A 24601-nucleotide genomic window follows, 5' to 3' on the forward strand; every position below is an offset into this window, starting at 1 on the left:
ACAATGTGGAGTTAAGCGTCCCCACAACAACAGTGTGGAGTTAAGCGTCCCCACAACAACAGTGTGGAGTTAAGCGTCCCCGCAACAACAGGGTGGAGTTAAGCGTCCCCACAACAACAATGTGGAGTTAAGCGTCCCCGCAACAACAGGGTGGAGTTAAGCGTCCCCGCAACAACAGGGTGGAGTTAAGCGTCCCCACAACAACAGGGTGGAGTTAAGCGTCCCCACAACAACAGTGTGGAGTTAAGCGTCTCCGCAACAACAGTGTGGAGTTAAGCGTCCCCGCAACAACAGGGTGGAGTTAAGCGTCCCCGCAACAACAGCGTGGAGTTAAGCGTCCCCGCAACAACAGTGTGGAGTTAAGCGTCCCCGCAGCAACAGTGTGGAGTTAAGCGTCCCCGCAACAACAGGGTGGAGTTAAGCGTCCCCGCAACAACAGTGTGGAGTTAAGCGTCCCCACAACAACAGTGTGGAGTTAAGCGTCCCCGCAGCAACAATGTGGAGTTAAGCGTCCCCGCAACAACAGCGTGGAGTTAAGCGTCCCCGCAACAACAGCGTGGAGTTAAGCGTCCCCGCAACAACAGGGTGGAGTTAAGCGTCCCCACAACAACAGTGTGGAGTTAAGCGTCCCCACAACAACAGTGTGGAGTTAAGCGTCCCCGCAACAACAGGGTGGAGTTAAGCGTCCCCGCAACAACAGTGTGGAGTTAAGCGTCCCCACAACAACAGTGTGGAGTTAAGCGTCCCCGCAGCAACAATGTGGAGTTAAGCGTCCCCGCAACAACAGGGTGGAGTTAAGCGTCCCCGCAACAACAGTGTGGAGTTAAGCGTCCCCGCAACAACAGGGTGGAGTTAAGCGTCCCCGCAACAACAGTGTGGAGTTAAGCGTCCCCGCAACAACAGTGTGGAGTTAAGCGTCCCCGCAACAACAGGGTGGAGTTAAGCGTCCCCGCAACAACAGTGTGGAGTTAAGCGTCCCCGCAACAACAGTGTGGAGTTAAGCGTCCCCGCAACAACAGTGTGGAGTTAAGCGTCTCCGCAACAACAGGGTGGAGTTAAGCGTCTCCGCAGCAACAGGGTGGAGTTAAGCGTCCCCGCAACAACAGTGTGGAGTTAAGCGTCCCCGCAGCAACAGGGTGGAGTTAAGCGTCACCGCAGCAACAGGGTGGAGTTAAGCGTCCCCGCAACAACAGGGTGGAGTTAAGCGTCACCGCAGCAACAGGGTGGAGTTAAGCGTCTCCGCAACAACAGTGTGGAGTTAAGCGTCCCCGCAACAACAGGGTGGAGTTAAGTGTCTCCGCAACAACAGGGTGGAGTTAAGCGTCTCCGCAACAACAGTGTGGAGTTAAGCGTCTCCGCAACAACAGGGTGGAGTTAAGCGTCCCCGCAACAACAGTGTGGAGTTAAGCGTCCCCGCAACAACAGGGTGGAGTTAAGCGTCTCCGCAACAACAGGGTGGAGTTAAGCGTCCCCGCAACAACAGGGTGGAGTTAAGCGTCCCCGCAGCAACAGGGTGGAGTTAAGTGTCAATGGAATGGCAATGGAAGGTCCTAATGGGAAAAGGGGGAAGAAAACACTTGCGTGTGTGTGTGTGTGTGTGTGTGTGTGCGCGTGTGTGTGTGTGTGTCAGGCTGTAGATAGAGGACATACTGTACTTGCACGGCATCCTGGGAATAATGGACACACTTCCTACCAGAGCGCTCCAAATATGATTCCATTAGGAAATGGCTCTGTAATAAAATTTACCGAATCTCTCAGGACTCTCTGGAGCTTTTATACCAAAGAAAAAAATGTATTTTTTTATACCAAAAGAAAAAACTCGATTTGTGAGAGAGAGAGAGAGAGCGAGTGAGCGAGTGAACAAGCACATGGGCAGCGAGGATTGTGAAATTTTGACCCACGGACATTAAGAAAACACCACAGTCTCAGAAAAGCCAAGTGAATGTTTAAGTGAAAATATTTCCAGTGTAGTCCGACTGAGCAAATTACACTCGCATCAGAAAGAACATCTCTACGCAAGAAAGAAATGCGTAAAAGAAGAAGGAAATAAAAGACTCGCAATCTGCGTGTTAGCAGAAATGTCAAGAAAGAGACAAAATCATCGTCTGAGGCTTTAGAAGAATCTCAGAATGTTAAACTGTAGATAAATATAAAACATAGACAAAAAATCCACAACTGGTTTACTGGCAATGAAAATAATCTTACAGGAAGGAAGGAAGGAAAGAAAGAAAGAAAGAAAGAAAGAAAGAAAGAAAGAAAAAGGGTGAAAGTGAAGGAGACTAGAGTATTAAGAAAGAAAGAAAGAAAGAAAGAAAGAAAGAAAGAAAAGTAAAAGTGAAAGAAAGGGAAAAAAGAAAGAAAAAAGTGAAAGAAAGAAAGAGTGAAAGTGAAGGAGACTAGAGCATTAAGAAAGAGAAAAAGTGAAAGAAAGAAAGAAAGAAAGAAAGGAGACTAGAGCATTAAGAAAGAGACAAAAGTGAAAAAAAGAAAGAAAGAAAGAAAGTAAAAAGTGTGAAAGTGAAGGAGACTAGAGCATTAGTCTCTAGAAAGAAAGAAAGAAAGAGTGAAAGTGAAGGAGACTAGAGCATTAAGAAAGAGAAAAAGTGAAAAAAAGAAAGAAAGAAAGAAAGTAAAAAGTGTGAAAGTGAAGGAGACTAGAGCATTAGTCTCTAGAAAGAAAGAAAGAAAGAGTGAAAGTGAAGGAGACTAGAGCATTAAGAAAGAGACAAAAGTGAAAAAAAGAAAAAGAAAGAAAGAAAGAAAGTAAAAAGTGTGAAAGTGAAGGAGACTAGAGCATTAGTCTCTAGAAAGAAAGAAAGAAAGAAAGAAAAGTAAAAGTGAAAGATAGATTGAATGAAAGTGAGAAAGAGACTAGAAAAGAAAGAAAGAATTGGTGAAAATGAAGAGAGAGAAAGGAAGGCGTTATCAGGGCCGTGTCAGCGCAGCGAGGAGACGCCAGGCGGCTGGTCAGGGCTCTGAGAGCTGATTAACTCGGCCACGGAGCTACTGATTCAGGCAGAAAGCTGATCTGGATGTGATTGAGGCCGGAGTTCGTCACAGAGAAACTTCTCGGGGTTCGTTTTTTTTTTCCAGGTCTCAGGATCATAATATCTCTGTATGGCAGTTTATCAAGATGCTCCGCCCCTCCAGAGGAAAAACAGCAAATCAGGTAAGAGCTGCTGTTTAAGAACACGACAGCCACGCCCCTTTTTACTTACACAGTCACTGGCACTTTGTATTGAGGGGCAGGACTTCCTGTAACGTTACGTCTGTTACGTCTTACGCCTTGTTACGAACTGTTGCTTCCTTGCGTAAATGTCTATAATGGATATCGTACAGATACAAATGTTCTAGCACCCTCTTCAAGAACCGCAACATTCACTGAAGAAACCTAGAACTTTTAACTTTTAAAAGAACCCATGAGGAAGCAGTGCTGCTTTTAGACTCGGGTTGTTTAGATGGTTTCTGGTTTAAATGAATACACACCGAGTCGATGGTACTGCTGATTGCTAGCTCTGTACTGAGATGTGTGTGTGCGGTATGTGGTGTGTGCATGTGGTGTGGTGTGTGTGTGTGTGTGTGTGGTGTGGTGTGTGTGTGTGTGTGCATATGTGCGCTTGTACTTGGTATTCCTACTTAAAAAGACTTCAGATATTGATCGGAAAGAGTGAAGAGAATTCAGAGAGAGAGAGAGAGTGTATGTGTGTGGGTGTGTGTGTGTGTCAGTGTGTGTGGGTGTGTGTGTCAGTGTGTGTGTGTGTGTGTGTGTGTGTGTGTCAGTGTGTGTATATGTGTGTGTGTGTGTGTGTGTGTGTGTTTGGCGCTCCAGCCTCTCACCGATCCTCCGTAATATCTTGTGACGGCTTGTACATTTATTTCCCATTTAGCGTTGAATTAGCCTGTCAAAGCTATTGGATTTGCTGATGCCAGCCAGTCTTGCGGTGTGCAACCGATTTACCACACACACACACACACACACACAGACACACACACACACACCCACACACACTCCAAGTCTAAAATAAATTCTAGCTCTGTGCACTGCCAATAAACAGACAACACGTTAGCAAGCAACAATAACAGCAATGCTGACTAGCGCACATTTGACACTTCCAAAAAGACAATTCTTGCGTTTCCAGCATTTCTGCATTTGTTTATTTATTTGTCTTCAGTTTGTCATGGTAACATTCCAAGAGTCACTTAGAGTCCAGAGAGTTCTCACGGTGATGCATATCCCATGATGCCGCTCTCTTCCTGTTTCCCAGGGAAATCTTTGCTAGTCGGAGTCTGTGGGCGTACATTTGGGAGAAACATCACGCCTGAAAGCTGATTAAAGGGAAATGCTTAATGGTTACGTTTAGCGTAAAGGGTGGAGTTTCCATCATTATCTTCAGATTCGTTCATGTTAGCTATCTGGTTAGCATTAGCAATTAAATTCAGTTAATAGTTATTATATTAAAAAAACCTCTCAGAAATCCTGTCAGGTTATATGTTAGCTTGCTACTTAGCATTAGCAGTTAAGATTATATGATTAAAAGATAATCCTCTTAGACACCTTTCAGTTTACCTCACTTTAGCTAGCAAACAATGAATTCGGAATATTTCTGAATAAGATTTTAAAAATGCTCAGGTTATTTAAACTAGCTAGTTACCTATTACCAGTTTGTATGAATTTCAAATCCCTCTCAGAAATCTCTGTGAGAAATTAGCTCACATTAGCGAGCTGGCTTACAGTATAGTGAGTTCTCAGATTGCTGTCAGGTTATGCTAACTGGCTGGTTAGCTTTAGCAGTTAAGATTGCGATCATTTACAAAGACGACTAAAAAAAATCAGGTTAGATCATGTTAGCTAGCTGACGCACACTACAGTGAATTCAGACCGTTCAGATATGACTTAAGAATTCATTAAGAAATCCTTTCTGATTAGCACAGTTTAGCTAACTGGCTTCCACTGAAGAGAATTCTGAACATTTCTCTCAAATTTCTCCTGTCAGCTCATATTAGCTAGCATGATTTAAAAATCCTCTCAGAAATCCTTTAAGATTAGCCCAATTGAGCTAGCTGGCTCACGCTAACAAATTCTGAACCTTTCCAAATAAGACTTTAGATTATGTTAGCTAGCTGGTTAGCATTAGTGGTTAAGATTAGCTCAGGTTAGCTCAGTTTTGTCAGGTTAGCATGTGTTTCAGCTAGCATGTGTATGTTCCAAAAAAAGGACAAAATTTATTTACAATCCTGTCAGCCTAACTCACTTGAACTAGCTGGCTAATTTATGAATATGATGTTAAACATCCAACCTGAAATTCCTGTCAGGATAGCTCAAGCTCTAGCAAGCTAGCTGGCTGGCATTAGCAGTCACTTTCTGACTCTATAATTCCCAGACATCCATCTATGAAGTAAAAATAATTCACATTATTCTGTCGCCTACAATCTGCAGACTCTTTTGGACTCTGTTTGTGTCCGGTGATTGTCACCTCATGCTCCCGGACAGCTCCAATAATGCAGGAAATTGTCGCTTCGGGGCCTAGCGTGCATGTGCTCTCAGTGTTATTATAATAATGAGGTGTTTCTCATCTCTAACCATGTCTATGGAAATTATTCTGTCCCTATTTGGTTTTGTTTCTGAGAAATAAATATAATTTACTAAGAGAAACAGAAAGAAGACAAAAAAATAAACAGATGTCGTTGTATATGCGCACGCATGAGGCATGCTATCGTGTAGTGTACTGCGTCTCTACGGCGTTGGCACATGATTAGGATTTTAATTGCAGGTTAATAAGGTTAACTCACAATTTTTAACTTTGTGTTAACAGTGAGTTTTTATGCTTTCTTAAATTTTCTTTGTGTGTTTTAAATCCCACGACCATCTGCCTCTCAGTGGGATGGAAACTGTGTGTGTGAGGATTTTGGGAATTCTGTGTCGTTCCCCGCTGAGCTCTTCACGCCAAAATTAAATGGTTGTTTCATAGTCTTGCACTCTGAAGGAAAATATGATGAATATTGTGCATATTTGGTCTCTAAGCCCAAGAAGTTGAACGCAAAACATAAGTCTTTCATTCCCTTAACAAACTAGCAATAAAAAATAGCATTAAGTAACTTGGGAGGTGCAGATTAAGTAAGCGTAACTTAAATGACTCGATCTGACGTTTACAGACGTGCCAATGTTGCTAACAAGAAAATCTTATCAAGCAGAAAGAAAGAGAGAGAGAAAACAGAATTATACCCTAGCCACCCTGTTAGTGGACGAGACAGCTAATTTAATTTTTTTTCCAAACGTGTACCAAGAAAGTAATAAAACAGCAAGGCAAAGGTCCACTGTGGCTCTCCTCCAAATTTTTACAGACCAGCGACCACAGCACCACCCTGTTGTTTTCTACCGGCTCACAAGACTGACATTTATCAAAGTTTGCCCAGATAAAGTCAGCGACATGAAAGTAGCCACTACCGAAAACTAATGCACATCTTTCACGTCCCGCGTCCTTTTTCCCCTTCAGTGAATTTCCTATTCTACCAGATGAATTTTTGCTATGAAAAGCATAGTCTCTTGTATAACTGTAGCAATAATTCAAGAAGCGTAAACCATAAATGTTGGCGCCTCTGAATTTATTGTCCTCAGCATACCTGTGCACATACAATCCAACCCAAGGTATAAGTAATTGATACGCAGAATATTATCTTGTTCTGAAAAAAACGTGACCTCAAGGCTAATGTCTGACAAAATTCCTGTAAAGCTAACCTTTACATACAATTTTTTAAAACAGATTTACAATTATGTTACTACTATGTATGAATAATAACTTTTCATACAAGGTGACACCTGAGGAAGATCTTGGTGTCAAGGCCCAAAATTTATACAATGAGAATATTGGCAAGACTTCGCAATATTTGACTAGTTTTTATACTGTGAAATGAGGACGTGGCCTGGAAGTGTTTGTCAGAAGTTGCGCTAGTGTTTGGACTTGAACACCTGTGCAGCTAAGAACTATGAACCTAATTTTAGTCAAAAGGGGCAGGGCTTAGGTTACATTTATTCAGTCAGTTAAAAAACTGACTGTGACTAAACATAACATCCTGGATGTGGGGATCGATGGCCTTGTATCTAGGCTGTCTGGCTTCCTGGATGTTATACATTATATATCTATAAGTTCAAGCTAAAACTATTGAGAAGATTTTAGTGGATAATCACATGAAAGCTGAGTCAAAGAATTAAAATGAACTTCTAGTGCTGATTTGATCCAGTTGTGTTCAAATTTAACTTAAGCTCCGCCTTGTTGATGCCCAGGAATGCATCTTCGCATTATGAAAATTCACACTAAGAAAAAATTAAACAAATTGAGCAACAGGTAACCGCAAACATGTTCCCCAGCGACATCATTATCGGAAAATTGAAACAAATCTGCTTCAGCAAATTCCACCAGCTGAAACTAAAAGCGCCAAATGGACGGGAAAAAAACCCCCAGAGAGCTCATTATGGAACGTACAATTATTGCTATTACTGTCATCATTATCACTCCAGCTTCGTTAGATTCATTGCCTCTCTCTCGCGTGCGGAGGCTGAGGGAATGCAAACACAAATGGAATCCATACACACTCAATATTAAGAGTCATTTCTGCTTAGTTAAACACACACACACACACACACACACCTCCAGCAGAGATGTATAATCCTCAATACAAACTGTTTCACTTAGTTCTGAAAGGATTGAATATTTATGAAAAATTATTTGAATATTTCAAATTCTTCACACAAGCTAAAGTAAAAAATGAAAATCCTTAAGTTTACTTAAAGTATGAAAGTAAAAGTACAACTCTAAATCCCACATGGAGGCTAAATTAATGTGACTTTCACCAAAAAACATAAGCAAACACTAAGCATTAGCTAAAGCTAACTAACAACAGCTTTATCCCTAATCTCTCAAACAGTGATGATACAAACCAGCTGAATGCTAATAGTTAGCTCCCATAATACAAACTTCTATGATAAATACAAAGTGTACGTAGCAGCAGATAGATTAGACTGATGTATTAGTTCTCATTCTCGCTTTCACATCTGCCTCGTGGCTTCACATATATGAATATAGAAAAATACAGTGACATTTGAAAATATCAGATTTGCACTGAGGATCTGAAATCACTGCTAACAGCTAATCCTGCGTAATTCAACCAAAATTTTTATAGGTTCAGCTACATAACATTTGCTTACAGATAAGTAAATAATAGTGACTGAATAGTGTCAACAGTTACCTTGTATTTTTAAACATTAGTCATTAATTTATAGCTATAACTAAAAACAAGTTTGTTGGTTGTTTTTGTAGTGTTGCTTCACGATGTTTTGTTTCGTAGTGGTGTTTCACGTTAATACTTTTGACTAATGCCACAGATTCTGAACAGATGAGATATCTGTTTCGAATCTGATGCCAGGAAAATAAACGCATCCTCCTCTACCCATTCCTTGTGGCATTTTTTATATGAGATCAAAGGTAATTGATGTCACTTTATTATTTTTGTGTGATTTCAGGTTTGGCTCTCAACTGAGGAAATGGAAGGCAATAATATTCCCTTGCAAATATTGCAAAAGTTGGCAGCTATTGTTGAGGAGGCTCTGAGATTTCCTAACAACTCCTTGAGGTAGTCCATCAGTGGTTGTACGTAGAACCTTTAATCTAATGGCTAAAATGCTCAAAAAATTATTTTTCTTTCAAACACACAGTTATTCTTTATGCTTCTTTGTCCAAATTCCCTTTGTCTCATGAGTCCTGATGCCTGGGGACTCCTTAAATGGCCTTGTTACTTGCAAGAAGCACAACACATTGAGTTAAAGAATTCGACCAATTATCCTCGAGCTTAAAACTCAAAAATAAGTGGCAGTTATTTAGTGCAGTCTGTTGTGTTTGGGCCAGTTCCTCACTAAACGCTAACGGGCTTTGCTTTCTAAATAATGGCTGTGTTTTGGAGTAGGTCCCCAGAGTGGGAGGAATATGTCAGGATAAACAGACGGAGCAGACCAACTCTGGCAGACACACAAACGTACTGGACTTAGACTGCAGCATGAGCTGGTTTTAAATGCTTTGATGCTTTTATTTCCTACAAAAAGAACACACATATACAGCCACACACACATCTTTAGCTCAATCTTTTATCTCGCAATGCTGGTCCTGTCGCGGTTAGAAACTTTTACCGATCCCCAGGCCACTGATGCAAGCACATGCAATGATGTCAATGTTTTCCTACTGGCTAGCTGTAAATGATGATTTACATACAATGGCTTCATAAATGTCACACTAATGTGTGTTTGTGGAGCCTGGAGAACAACTTACATCATTCTCAGGAACAGATAATTCTTGTGACTTTTGCAAAAATTCTGCAATGGGAATTGAGAAGCATATTCTTATGTGTGATAGGGACTTGTCATACTTTCTGATGCTCTTTAACTTCCTCACCACACAGAGATGAATCAGGCTCAAAGAAAAAAAATAGTGACTGAAATTGGATTTTTATGGAGATGCACTAAAATTAATAGGATACCGTAAAAGTGGAACATTTCACCCGAGGCAAAACTTACCATCTCATTTTCCATACAATCATATTTATGCATGTGGTGCTTGTGGAATGAAGAATATTGAGCTTTTTCATGGCCGGAAGCTTTGTACAGGAAGGTACAATGGATTAGCATGTGTAGGTGTGGTAAGTATCCCTTTACTTATTTAAAGCAGAGTAGTAATTATTACATTGATCTCCTCTTGATCTTTGACTTGCATCACAGAGACTATAGGTTAATGAAGGAAGCAGGAGGCAGCAGGAAGATGCAGTCCTGCTCCTGAGGATCTCACCATCATATCTGATCCATCTAACCAAGGTTTGTATGACTGTCTGAATGATAGGCTCATTATCCTTGGCTAAAGAACACAAATTCAGTAAGCAAATCAGCGTATCTTACCTTCCGTGTGCGGAGCCTGACGGGAACTTCCTGAGGTTTGGGGTCTCTATCCACCTCATCTATATTTGGACTTGTCTGAAGAATCATCACGTGATCAGAGGCTTCCATTCCGCTTTCTAATGAAGACTCGCAGTCTGGCGAGACCCCAGTGATGTTGTTTTGGAATTTTCCTTGAAATCCTGCCTCAGGGATATCCTTTTGTATCTCCAGTTGTTCTGAACTGCCTTTAGTATTTCCAGCACCCTTAAGATCCACTAAAGTTGTGATATGGGAGCCAGGATTGTCCTTCGTCACCGGACCCAGTGCTTCCTCCCCCAGCTCAGTAAAGGATACCTCGGGAATGGTGTCCAGTTTGGAATGGCAATCTCTGCACTTGTCAGGATTACTAGTACTTCCGGATACACATGGGGAAAACTCAAGTTTTGTGGATGCGTTGAGGTTATGAACCTGCAGAACCTCTTCACGTGTGACTACCTGGTCATTGTTAGAGTTTGGAATGTTAGAATTAATGATAACATCTGGAACAACACTATTGTTGGGAATTTGAGAAGTTTCAGACTGCTTGATCTCTGTGGTCAGGTCAGTACTTATGATGGCATCACTATGCTCATCAGATACAAGTGAAGCCTCCGGATTGAATTTATCGTTGACTGTGACTGTTGCTTCTACACCTACCCTCATTACCTGTTGGCGATGTAGCATGCTTGCTTCTACCACAGGATCACCAATGTTGCCTTCTACCATTGGCTCACTGTTTGTTTCAGGCTTTCCTGTTAATTCCATTGTCATTTCATTATTTGGGATAATTTCAGAAAAGTTGATTTTAGCATTATCTTTGCAGATATTCTTGGTTTCATCTGTTGTAGAGAAATCTAGTTCCTTGGCCTGTTCTTCTACAGCATTTGCTGAACAACTGCCAGAGGATGTGGACATAGTTTCACTAGAGATCTCTTCAACTTTCTTATGTATTTCATCTAGGCTTTCATAAAGAAAATGATTGGAAATGGGTGCTGAATGGTTGTGACTTGATGGACTGTCTTTTGATTGGATAATATCTTCATCTGCCATTGCTTTTCTGACTGTCACAAAAATGTGACCTTTGGTAAATTGTTGACTGTTTTTACCTTCATAGCTAGCTGCTATACCCTTAAATGTACCAGATAAAGTCTTTCCTCTTCTGTTCCTATCTTCCCCAGGATAGCTTTCAAAGCCAGGAAGATGACGGCAACATTCTGGCATCGATGCACATCTTGCTCGCCGTCTTCGACCTGTGGGGGAACCGCTGCCTCCAACACTGGCATGGCAGCAAACTAGGTCAAGGTCATCGTAGCTGTACTGTTTCCTCGAGTGTGGGGTTACATGATCCTCCCAGCTTCTTGTGCGCAGGGCTACAGGCATGGCCAATGACCTCTGTTATTCCATAGAGCCCTGCTACAGACGCCCACACAAAGTGCAAAAGCAGACCTGAGGAAAAAAGCAGAGAATAAAAGAGAGCAAAAGAGGAGAAGAGAGAGAGAGACACACAAGTTCATATTATTCTGAGATGCCTTCCAGTCCCTCCATGAAAGCTGACAAATTTAACAGATGTCAGATGTGAGCACAGCACTTAACGTCAAGTTTAATCATCCCCATCATCCCTAAGTGGTCATCAACAGCTATTCAAAAAGAACCACAACAGCTTTCTGCAATTCAGCGCTCTGTACACATATTCAAACTCTGACCCAGTTATCCTCTGATATGGTCCTTAAAATACAAGGCAACACATGATAAAGGGTTCATTCATAATCCAAGGCATAAACAAGAGACACGGGACAAGCCAAACATGGTTTAGTCACCGCAGGATGGCTTAAATGAACTGCACTGAAGGAACACAAAAATGTTATGATACTAGCTAGTTACGAAACTGAATCAAACTGGATACGAAAAATGTATTCGTAAATCATTCACAAGAAATATAGTGTTCATAAATATGCATTTAGTTCAGAAAAACATTCTTACAGAATTCTTGTCAAGTTTAAACCACTTCTTTCTTTCTTTCTTTCCATTTTCATACAAATTTAATTTTGTAAAACTCAGTTGTTTCATATTAATGTAAAAAAAACAAACAAACAAAAAAAAAATGATCCACAACAAATCTATAAATTAAGACAAATAACACTAACCATCGAGTTAGGACAAAAGTAATGGCACCCTATAAAAGGAGGAAGCATTACTGCGCATCATGTGCTGTGTTACTGGAAGATTTAACACACGCCATGCTTAGGAGGCTCTATTACACTATTTAATCACTGTTTGTTGTTTTCAGCTCTCTGTGAGCTTTGCCTTTTATTGAGTTTCGTGGGCGTGTCTAAATGTAAACCATCTATGGACCCGTTTGGTAATTTACAGCTAATTGGCATTTATTAACATACGCATGTGCGGTTAAAAAAAAATTCAGCAAAACGTTTGTAAATCTAATGGGAATTTGTAGTTTGTTTTGGCCACAAAAAATTCATTTTGTGTGTGAATGAGTGTGTGCGTGCTGCCCTGTGATGGACTGGCATCCCATCCAGGAGCTATTCCCGGGATATACTCCAGATCCACTATAATCCTATCCAGGACAGAGTGATTATTGAAGATGAATGAATGAATGAATGAATGAATAGAAAAAGGCATTGCTGATTATAGGGCAAGTGAAGATACGGACAGATTAGTACTATTTAGACAATTCACAAAATATACTTCCTCCAAAACGTCATCATTTTGCAAACCTATAGAGTTACACAGCAACACGTCACGTCAGATCATTGTCGTAAATCATACCCTTATGACTGTTTAATCAGGTAAGTATTTCAATTCCACCCCCTCAATGGTACAAAAGTAACGCTGCACCACTCTGCACTATTTAGCCTCCAGATGCGAGCTAACTCTCCATTAAAAGTTTGGAAAGTTCCAAAATGAACTTTCCAAAGAAGTGGGGTGACAAATGAGAAGGCGTCTCAGCTACACACTGCAACAGCAGGAGCTCGTGATGTTCTTGACATCTCTGTGGATTTAGCGGTTAGTGGCTTGCTCACAATGATCTCAAAGTTGGCGGTTAGTGGCCGAGGGAGTCGTTCCCTAATCAGAGCATTCCTCTCACATCTGGTGAGCGGAATCTCTCTGCAGGGAACATCTGGTTACTTGGTTGATCCCAGGAGGGGGTTGCTCTGTTTCTTCAGGCTATATGCATATCTATTCATGACTGTTCAGTATCTTTAATAGACAAGGCTACTGAAAGAAATAAAAAAAAATAAAATAAAGCAAAAAGATCTGTACCTTGCTTCCGCAATGCTGGTCTCTTCTCCTCTCTGGTGTCTCTCAGTCTGTTGGTCAGAGATGTTTGGTCTTGGCGATGTCGCAGCCTGTTACCCAATGTCCTCACTAGGGGGGTGAGATCACTCTTGACACAACTGTCCCCGTTCTGAGGTCATCTGGGTCACTGAGATTGCATCCAGGGTAAGCTTTCTACAGCCCAGTTGTGGAGCAGTACAACATTTTTTTTTTGCATAAAAGTCCACCTCAGAAAAAAAACAAACTTTACATCCGAAACCTTACTTTAGCATTAGATCCAGGCTTCCATGACAAGGAAGTAATTTACTTCTCCAAGATCTTCCTTTGTAAAACTTGCACCAAGAAGCCAACGGTTCTTTCCATTCCTTGACCTCCTGATCCCGTTTCCTCTCTTTCAATAGTGTTCAAGTTCCCAGATCAGGTGCGATAGCTGCTTCTCGACTAGGCCACAGATAGGCAGAGAATTTGAAAAAGAGGGACGAATAGAGCCGGAGTGAAGCGGTGCGAGAAGCAGCGGCAGCAGCAGACACTCATCTTGATCGCATTAGCTGGTTTTAGCTGACGCAGATATGACTGCTCTCTTTCTCTACTGCTCCATGCGCTCTTGACAATTTCCAAGACTGAGTCATCTCTTTCGCTCTCTCTCTCTCCTTCTTGCTCTCTTTCTCTTTCTTATTTAATGTCATCTGCTTATTCTCTCTACTTTCTGCCCTCTCCGTCCTCCCACAGTTTTCTCAGAGTTCACTACTTCCTCTCTCTTGCTCCGACTCTCACTGTGTTTGACGTCTGCGATGGTTTTGATTAAAAACAGGCACGCCGTCACGTAAAGGTCTACGACTCAGGGCCAGCTTGTTGGTGGATTGCTGCAATGTTTTGGCTCTTGACTTTTTGTTTTCTTTTTTTTCTTCTTCTTCCCTTCTCCTCCTAAATGGTCAAACCCTGTAACTGTACAAGCATCCTTGCGCAAACGGTCAAATATGAAGAAATAAAAAAACAAAAGAGAAGTTCAAACGTCGCGACGTGGTGTCACAGACATTCCTGGAGAATATGCCAGCCCTGAGAAAACACAAAACTTGGCCGTGGTGTCTTTTTTTTTTCTACACATCTGGGCAAGGAGGCCCTTGGAATCGCTGGAACAGTGACTCAACTGTGTCTTTAGGCCTCTGCTAAGGAAAACAAGGTCTAGTGCTTTTCTCTCAGTGTGTAGCCCATTCATTCCCTAATATAGACATGGTGTTTGACAGCTAAGCACTCTCTCTCTCTCTCTCTCTCTCTCTCTCTCTTTCTCTCTCACTTCCTCACAGTGTATTTTAAAGGCACAGGGCTTCTTCTTTAATGTCAATTTGGTTTAAATTAACAGTGACAGGAAAGAGACTACAGAGACGATCCTCTGTCTCAAGCGTTTGAACAAATGACATGAAAGACCAATAAAATCTTTAGCACAGCGCTGCTGAATCCTGGATTCTGGATTCTGATTGGTCAGATGATGTTGATTAGTTTTCTATAACAGCAACTCTGACAATAGTGCAGCCGCAAATCACAGGTTTATATTAATGCACGTTCTATCGTTTCTATAGTAACTGGGTATTTTATTATAACATCAATACACACAGTGGTTTATCAGTTTCTTCACTAACACAACTGTACACACACACACACACACACACACACACAAAATTCCATGCAGATCATGGGGCATCTTTTGAATGCACTAATCTAAACCCAGTCACACACCCGATTCAGTTCATGCGTCACAGCAGATAAAACAAGATAAAGTCTAATAAAGAAAACACTTTTAACACTCAGATATGACGAGTTTGACTTTTATTAGCCTTGTGTAGCTCAGGAGAAAAAACAAACAAAGAAAAAAGCAAATAGCAGATGCTAAACATGTCTTGGCTTGAGTACATGTATGGTAAAAAGAGAGAGAGAAAAGAAGAGCTATATTTAAATTTTCTCTAAAATATTCTTTTAAAGCAAATTCCATTGACACGTTAAAACATTTTCAGCTTAATCTTCAAGATTGTGTCTCCATTGTCTTACAATAATGCTACCAGCAGTGGCACTTTAACATATGTAAGATAAAAAAAAGACAGAATAAACATGTATGCTGTAAATAACGAGAGAAAAACATCTGTCCTTTTACACACAACTCACATCTAATCTTATTGTTAATCACTACAATTACTGTATTTATTATTTACTTTAATCTCTGATGGTTTTGTTAATTTTATATGAATGATTTTTTTTCAAATGTTTTGATTTGCTCAGATTAAAGAAAAGGGAAAAGATGAGATACCGAAGCTCCACCAACGAATGTCTCTTCACTAAAAAAAATTAAACGACAACATTATAACCCAAAAATATAACACAAGAATTACAAACACATAAGAGAAAAATGAATTATAACTGCATTATAACAATAATATAACACAATAAATCAAACAGCAGCATTATAAGACAAATCCAACAAAAATTACACATGTAACACAAAAAGTAAATCTAACTGCATTATAACAAAAATATAACAATTACATAACAATGTTATAACAAAAATATAACACAAATTACAAACAAACGTTATTAAACACCAAACGTAAATATAACAGTATTATAAAACAAAAACATAACCTAAAAAAATTATATAATGATGACATAACACAAAAATGACAAAAACATAAACCAAAAAAAAAAAAACGAATATAAGAGAAATATAACACAAAAATACAACACAAATATTATTATTAACAGCATTTGTTTTCTAGGGCTATTTAATTTATTTTTCTTATTTTTATTAGTTCTTTTTTAAAATATATTTTAAAGAAGAAGTACATCAAGTTTGACTCAAGTCACATGACATGGACTCAAGACTCAACTCAAAGAAACAAAGACTTTGCCTTTGTTGGTGGATTTCCACAACATTTAGTGTAACTATAAATGGATAAAAAGTACAATGTTTAGTAATAATAATAATAATAATAATAAAGTCTGATTCATCACACCACCACATTGTTGATTATTTTCCTTTAACAGCCTGACATGCGCTTAAATGAAATACAAATTTGACAAAATAAACAAAAAACATAATGATAATAAAAACCATATATTAGCATGGAGCTCTGATTAGCATTCGTGCAGAATCCCAGTGACTTTAGCATGTAGCATCCGACAAATCCCACGAATCTTACTACGTACTGTATCGTGCAGAATTCATTAACGTTAGCATTAACTTTAGCATGTGAGATGTCACATAATCTCCTTTGCCTTTAGCCAATAATGAATTAGCATTACACTCAACGTATGATTTATAATCCTGATTATCCTCCACAAATTGGATTAAAACCTTTTTACAAATTGGCCTTTCAAAGCTTAAATGCCAAGAGTCTGTGGATGAATAAGCTCGGATACATGTGGTGTATAAGAGGAATCACTCACACACACACACACACACACACACACAGGGCTGTAATGAAATTATTGTACACTTCTTCTGTACGACAGAAATTTCCGAGTTGCTAGTTTATTAGCTAGCTGTTATTGTGAACCGGCTTAAGCAAAAGAAGATCAGTGTTTCTGAGTGACCGAGCCAGAGTCCAGACCTGAATCTGACTAAAAATCTGTGAGATGACCTGAAAGCGGGCTGTGCACAGGAGACGCCTTTACAATCTGATGGATCTAGGATGTTCTTGCAAGAAAGATTTGGAAAATATTGCTAAATCAAGATGTGGGACGTTGATAGACTCTTAGCCAAAAAGACTGAGTGATAGAATAAATTCAAAAGGTGTGTATTAGTTTAGGTATTAGGGGTGTGTATACTTATGCAAAAAGGTTATTGTAAGTTTGTTATTTTTTCTATTTTTCCCTAAAATGTTTCTGATTCTTTTTTATCCGTTGTAATTTCACATTGCGATGGAAAAAGTTCTGATATGATTGATCTTAGTTTCATTTTTTTACATCACAAAAACCTGCCGTTTTAACAGGGGTGTGTAAACTTTTTATATCCACTGTAGCGTAATAGGAAAGAATGGAAGAATGTGATAGAATAGAATGCAATATAAGATAACAGAAGATTAAAAAATAGAATAGAATGGAGTAGAATAGAATTAGAATAAAAATGCAATAAGAATAGAACAGAAGATTACAGTAGAATACAACAGAACAGAGCAGAAAGCAATAGAGCATAATGTGATAGAAGAGAAGATGAGAATATAGAATTGAGTCGAGTAATTTAGAATTGAGCAGGATGGAATAGAATAGAGTAGAATTGCATAGAATAGAGTCACACAGAATAGAATACAATCAAACAGAGCAGAATAGAATAGAACAGAATGGAGTATGTAAATTAACAGAAGATTAGAACAAGAATAGAATAGGACAGAAGATTGGAATAGAATCGCAGTAGAATACAATAAAATACAATAGAACTGATCAGAATGTAACAGAATGGAATAGAGTTATGAATAAAATTGAATAGAATAGAACACAATAGAACAGATCCGAGAGTAATGCAACAGAATAGAAGATTAGATTCGAGTAGGATACAGTAGAATGCAACAGAAGAGATTTACATATAATAGAAATGCATAGAATAGAATAGAACCGATCAGAATGTGACAGAACAGAATAGAATTATGTTTAATAGAACTGAATAGAATAGAGTGCAGTAGAACAAAGCAGAGTGCAATAGAAGAGAAGAGAACAGAATAGAATTATGTGTAATAGAATTGAATAGAACGATCAGAATGTGATAGAAAAGAATAGAATCCTGTATAATAGAATTGTGCAGAATGCAGAATGCAATAGAATAGAATAGAACAGAACAGAATAGAATTATGTTTAATAGAATAGAATAGAGTGCAGTAGAACAAAGCAGAATGCAATAGAAGAGAACAGAACAGAATAGAATTATGTGTAATAGAAATGAATAGAATACAATACAATCGAATGTAATGTAACAGAATAGATAAAAGAATAGAATAGAATAGAATAGAATTGTTGTAACAGAGCAGTATCGGAAGGATGTCTATTTATTCTGTTCATTAAGGTAATAATAATAATAATAATAATAAGTTCACTTCGCAGATGAAGGCATTATTATTTTGTTTTGTAAAAGCCGATTCAGACGCAGTCAGCTGACTCCTAACGCAGACACGGTGCGGTTAATCAGCTCAGAGCTCAGCGTCTTCTCCAGAGCTCGAACCCTCCACCTCCGAGTCATCAGGAGAAACATCAGAATACGAGCAGCGTGAGCAGAAGAAGAACGAGGGAGGAGATAAAGATCAGCTCCGGAGTCTTCCTTTCCTGTTATTACACACGGCTCAGCTTCACAGCCATGCCCAGTTCACAGCACAGCTAACACACTGGAGGACCATTCATCATCTCCGTGTGTGTGTGTGTGTGTGTGTGTGTGTGTGTGTGTGTGTACAAGGCTCTCTGAAAAAACAGCTCTGTATCTCCATCTGTAATATGAAGCATCACCTTCCACACCGGTCCTCACAAATCGTCTGACCCCAAACTATCTCCAGTGACCTCCCACCCCAGCTGACCACCGTGTTCAATGCATCAATGTTAAGCGGTGTAATTATTCCCATCTTTCTTGGGTCACGCCTCTCCCTCGTACCGTCAGCTTCACTTCAGCATTCAGCAGGTCCAGTTTTTTGTTCTCATGAACACAATGCCCTTTCTCTTTTCCTCCATCCACCACTTACATCTCACAGAACACACGAGACTGGCTTTCTTCTGTCTTTCTTCTCAAATTATTCTGAACTTGACACAATTACTTACTTAACTTGTGAACTTATCATTGCCTAGATGTTTGCAGTTATAAATAAAAGCCAAAGTGACCCATTTATATTCCTAGACTAGTTAGCTAATTAGTGAAATTAGCATGTTTCATACGCTATGCACAGAACAAGACTGATATTAGCATGTAAATGTAGTATTTTTCTTACATGTGCTCGGGAGTTCCCTCTGACGCTAGCACGTAGCGAATAACAGCCAAATTAGAGGGACAATTTGTTCTCTTCAGAGAATTCATCATGATGGAAAAAACCTCATTCCTAAAATAACCGCAAAGTAAACATTTCCATATTACAGCTTCACACCCTAGTTAATGCGCTCGATGAAACATTAGCAGTTAATCAGAACGGTCGTAAATTGCCTTTCTGATAAACGAGGACGGCGAGATCAAGGTCAAAGCCTGTTAGAGTCGCGCAAATGAAATATTCAATAGACGAAAACGAGTCTAATTGAATATTCATGCGCTTTAATTCCGCCAGAATAAGCCGAGTGTTACACGCAAACAAAATCGCAATCAAACCGAATTAAGACAGCTGAGAAAACACACACACACACACACACACACACACACAGTGTGATAAATAATAGGAAATGTTTAAAAACGGGGAATAAGTTTTACTCAATTTAAATTTCCACTGAATTACCTGAGGAAGACATGGAGATTTAATCAAAGGTGTTTTTTTTTCAATTTCGATCCACACTTTCAATTAGACGCTTCTAATCATTCTGTCAAACGTAAACTATGGAGACAAACCGAGTGTCAACGAAGCTTCATGTCTAATTTCCGAGACGCAAAACTCCTGAAATTGGAATTCTGCTTCACTGAAAGACGTTTGTTCTCATGAGTTTTTTTTTTATTTGTTTTAACTGGGTTAATATGTGAACGATTTCATAAACAAACAAATGGATAAAGTTAGGAGGACACACTAAACTCACAAAAGCGCTGACACTGGAGACTCCTTCCATAAATGTTACATAAACGTCTCCTTACTTCAATTAAACTTCACGATATCACAATATATTTTATTATTTCCTGTGACTGAGCCGTTACTATGGAAACAATAACATGTACTAGAACTTATGTGGCTAGCTTGTTAGTTGCTAACACAGTTTAGTCAGGATCAGCAGCAGAAAAAGTTAGCAAGTTTAGCGATAGTGAATAAACTACTGAACTTGTCAAAAAGTAACTTGTGTGCTAAAAGTGATAACGTAGGATGAGATACAATTACTTAAGCAGCTAGAAAAAAATGCAGATGTACAGAAAAGGAATGTGTTTGCATTTTTGTGTGTGAAAAAGTGTGTGTGTGTGTGTGTGTGTGTGTGAGAGAGAGAGAGAGAGAGTGCTCATGCTTAATTAAGACAGACTTGTTGAAAAAACTGAGCTTTCAGGGATGATGAAGTAGCTAATGAGCTAGAGGAAGTTGCCCAATGCCTAATGAGCAGCTATTCCACACACACACACACACACACACACACACACACACACCGCTGCCTGTATTCCATATCCCTCACCAATCCACAGGCTCATTCAGTCTCTCTGTAATGATGATGAATAGAGATACACCTTTTTCATGACATGGGCGGATTCTTCCACCCAGTACAAGCTTGAGCATCAGCATTTGTTTGACCTGTGTGTGTGTGTGTGTGTGTGCGCGTGTGTGTGTGTGTGTGTGTTGATTAGCAAATCGCTTTAGCTCAGCACTCGCATCCTCTTGGCTCATGGATTTGAATTCTGCATTGCACAGGTTACAGCTGACCTTCTGATGTTTATGGTTTAACGTACGTGTGTGTGTGTGTGTGTGTGTGTGTGTGTGTGTGTGCGCGTTTACACTTGTCTTCACCTCAGTCAATCACCAATCACTGATCATCATTGTTCCCAAAGCCGAATCACTGATCATCATTGTTCCCAACGCCCAATCACTGATCATCATTGTTCCCAACGCCCAATCACCGATCATCACTGTTCCCAACATCCAATCACTGATCATCATTGTTCCCAACGCCCAATCACTGATCATCACTGTTCCCAACATCCAATCACTGATCATCATTGTTCCCAAAGCCCAATCACTGATCATCATTGTTCCCAACGCCCAATCACTGATCATCATTGTTCCCAACATCCAATCACTGATCATCATTGTTCCCAAAGCCCAATCACTGATCATCATTGTTCCCAAAGCCCAATCACCGATCATCACTGTTCCCAACATCCAATCACTGATCATCATTGTTCCCAACATCCAATCACTGATCATCATTGTTCCCAACATCCAATCACTGATCATCATTGTTCCCAACATCCAATCACTGATCATCATTGTTCTCAACACCCAATCACTGATCATCATTGTTCCCAACGCCCAATCACTGATCACCTAATTTTTCATATTATATCCACATGACATTATTTATTATCGCTCTGCGCCACCTAAAGAAGGAATGATGTTAGCTATTTTCCACTGCTGAACATGACTTGACAACTTTTTGCCTAAGAATATAACTAACTAGCTGCAGCTAACTAGCAAGCCATACCTGCTTAAGGGCATATAAATCACAGCTTTCAGAGAGTTTTTACATTCACACACACACTCTTTAAGCAGATATGAGTGGGCGTGTACTTTAGAAGAAGCAGCCTTTATTTGTCACATATACATTACAGTGAAATTCTGCTCTTTGCAAATCCCAGCTTGTTAGGAAGCTGAAGTCAGAGCACAGGACCAGCCATGATACAGCACCAGCCATGATACAGCACCAGCCACGATACAGCACCAGCCATGATACAGCACCAGCCACGATACAGCACCAGCCACGATACAGCACCAGCCACGATACAGCACCAGCCACGATACAGGACCAGCCACGATACAGCACCAGCCATGATACAGCGCCAGCCACGATACAGCGCCAGCCACGATACAGGACCAGTCACGATACAGCACCAGCCACAATACAGGACCAGCCACGATACAGCACCAGCCACAATACAGGACCAGCCACGATACAGCGCCAGCCACGATACAGGACCAGCCACGATACAGCACCAGCCACGATACAGCACCAGCCACGATACAGCGCCAGCCACGATACAGGACCAGCCACGATACAGCACCAGCCACGATACAGCACCATCCACGATACAGCACCAGCCATGATACAGGACCAGCCATGATACAGCACCAGCCACGATACAGCACCAGCCATGATACAGCACCAGCCACGATACAGCACCAGCCACAATACAGGACCAGCCATGATACAGCGCCAGCCACGATACAGGACCAGCCACGATACAGCACCAGCCACGATACAGCACCATCCACGATACAGCACCAGCCATGATACAGGACCAGCCATGATACAGCACCAGCCATGATACAGCACCAGCCACGATACAGCACCAGCCACGATACAGGACCAGCCATGATACAGGACCAGCCATGATACAGCACCAGCCACGATACAGCACCATCCACGATACAGCACCAGCCATGATACAGGACCAGCCATGATACAGCACCAGCCATGATACAGCACCAGCCATGATACAGGACCAGCCACGATACAGCGCCAGCCACGATACAGGACCAGCCACGATACAGCACCAGCCATGATACAGCGCCAGCCATGATACAGCACCAGCCATGATACAGCACCAGCCATGATACAGCACCAGCCACGATACAGCACCAGCCATGATACAGCACCAGCCACGATACAGGACCAGCCACGATACAGCACCAGCCACAATACAGGACCAGCCACGATACAGCACCAGCCACAATACAGGACCAGCCACGATACAGCGCCAGCCACGATACAGGACCAGCCACGATACAGCACCAGCCACGATACAGCACCATCCACGATACAGCACCAGCCATGATACAGGACCAGCCATGATACAGCACCAGCCATGATACAGCACCAGCCATGATACAGGACCAGCCACGATACAGCGCCAGCCACGATACAGGACCAGCCACGATACAGCACCAGCCATGATACAGCGCCAGCCATGATACAGCACCAGCCATGATACAGCACCAGCCATGATACAGCACCAGCCACGATACAGCACCAGCCATGATACAGCACCAGCCACGATACAGGACCAGCCACGATACAGCACCAGCCACAATACAGGACCAGCCACGATACAGCACCAGCCACAATACAGGACCAGCCACGATACAGCGCCAGCCACGATACAGGACCAGCCACGATACAGCACCAGCCACGATACAGCACCATCCACGATACAGCACCAGCCATGATACAGGACCAGCCATGATACAGCACCAGCCATGATACAGCACCAGCCATGATACAGGACCAGCCACGATACAGCGCCAGCCACGATACAGGACCAGCCACGATACAGCACCAGCCACGATACAGCGCCAGCCATGATACAGCACCAGCCATGATACAGCACCAGCCACGATACAGCACCAGCCACGATACAGCACCAGCCATGATACAGCACCAGCCACGATACAGGACCAGCCACGATACAGCACCAGCCACGATACAGCACCAGCCACGATACAGGACCAGCCACGATACAGCGCCAGCGACGATACAGGACCAGCCACGATACAGCACCAGCCACGATACAGCACCATCCACGATACAGCACCAGCCATGATACAGGACCAGCCATGATACAGCACCAGCCATGATACAGCACCAGCCATGATACAGGACCAGCCACGATACAGCGCCAGCCACGATACAGGACCAGCCACGATACAGCACCAGCCATGATACAGCGCCAGCCATGATACAGCACCAGCCATGATACAGCACCAGCCACGATACAGCACCAGCCATGATACAGCACCAGCCACGATACAGCACCAGCCACAATACAGGACCAGCCACGATACAGCGCCAGCCACAATACAGGACCAGCCACGATACAGCGCCAGCCACGATACAGGACCAGCCACGATACAGCACCAGCCACGATACAGCACCATCCACGATACAGCACCAGCCATGATACAGGACCAGCCATGATACAGCACCAGCCATGATACAGGACCAGCCACGATACAGCACCAGCCACGATACAGCACCATCCACAATACAGCGCCAGCCACAATACAGCACCAGCCATGATACAGCGCCAGCCATGATACAGCACCAGCCATGATACAGCACCAGCCACGATACAGCACCAGCCATGATACAGCACCAGCCACGATACAGGACCAGCCACGATACAGCACCAGCCACAATACAGGACCAGCCACGATACAGCACCAGCCACAATACAGGACCAGCCACGATACAGCGCCAGCCACGATACAGGACCAGCCACGATACAGCACCAGCCACGATACAGCACCATCCACGATACAGCACCAGCCATGATACAGGACCAGCCATGATACAGCACCAGCCATGATACAGCACCAGCCATGATACAGGACCAGCCACGATACAGCGCCAGCCACGATACAGGACCAGCCACGATACAGCACCAGCCACGATACAGCGCCAGCCATGATACAGCACCAGCCATGATACAGCACCAGCCACGAT

The 24601-nt window shown here is 41.7% G+C and overlaps 1 protein-coding gene across 1 annotated transcript in view; it reads right to left on the minus strand.

Annotated features, from left to right (window-relative positions):
* dlc1 (DLC1 Rho GTPase activating protein) overlaps positions 1-14338 on the minus strand; it is an 86971-nt gene extending 72633 nt beyond the window's left edge. The window contains exons 1-2 of the mRNA XM_034300979.2: positions 13235-14338; positions 9938-11401 (exon numbers count right to left, since the gene is read on the minus strand). Coding sequence (XP_034156870.2) covers positions 9938-11335 — 1398 coding nt within the window. The 5' untranslated portion in view covers positions 11336-11401; positions 13235-14338. The remainder of the gene's footprint in view (positions 1-9937; positions 11402-13234) is intronic.
* Positions 14339-24601: the final 10263 nt, after the last annotated feature.

The sequence above is a fragment of the Pangasianodon hypophthalmus genome, chromosome 28 (assembly GCF_027358585.1).
Source record: "Pangasianodon hypophthalmus isolate fPanHyp1 chromosome 28, fPanHyp1.pri, whole genome shotgun sequence".
Lineage (NCBI taxonomy): Eukaryota > Metazoa > Chordata > Actinopteri > Siluriformes > Pangasiidae > Pangasianodon > Pangasianodon hypophthalmus.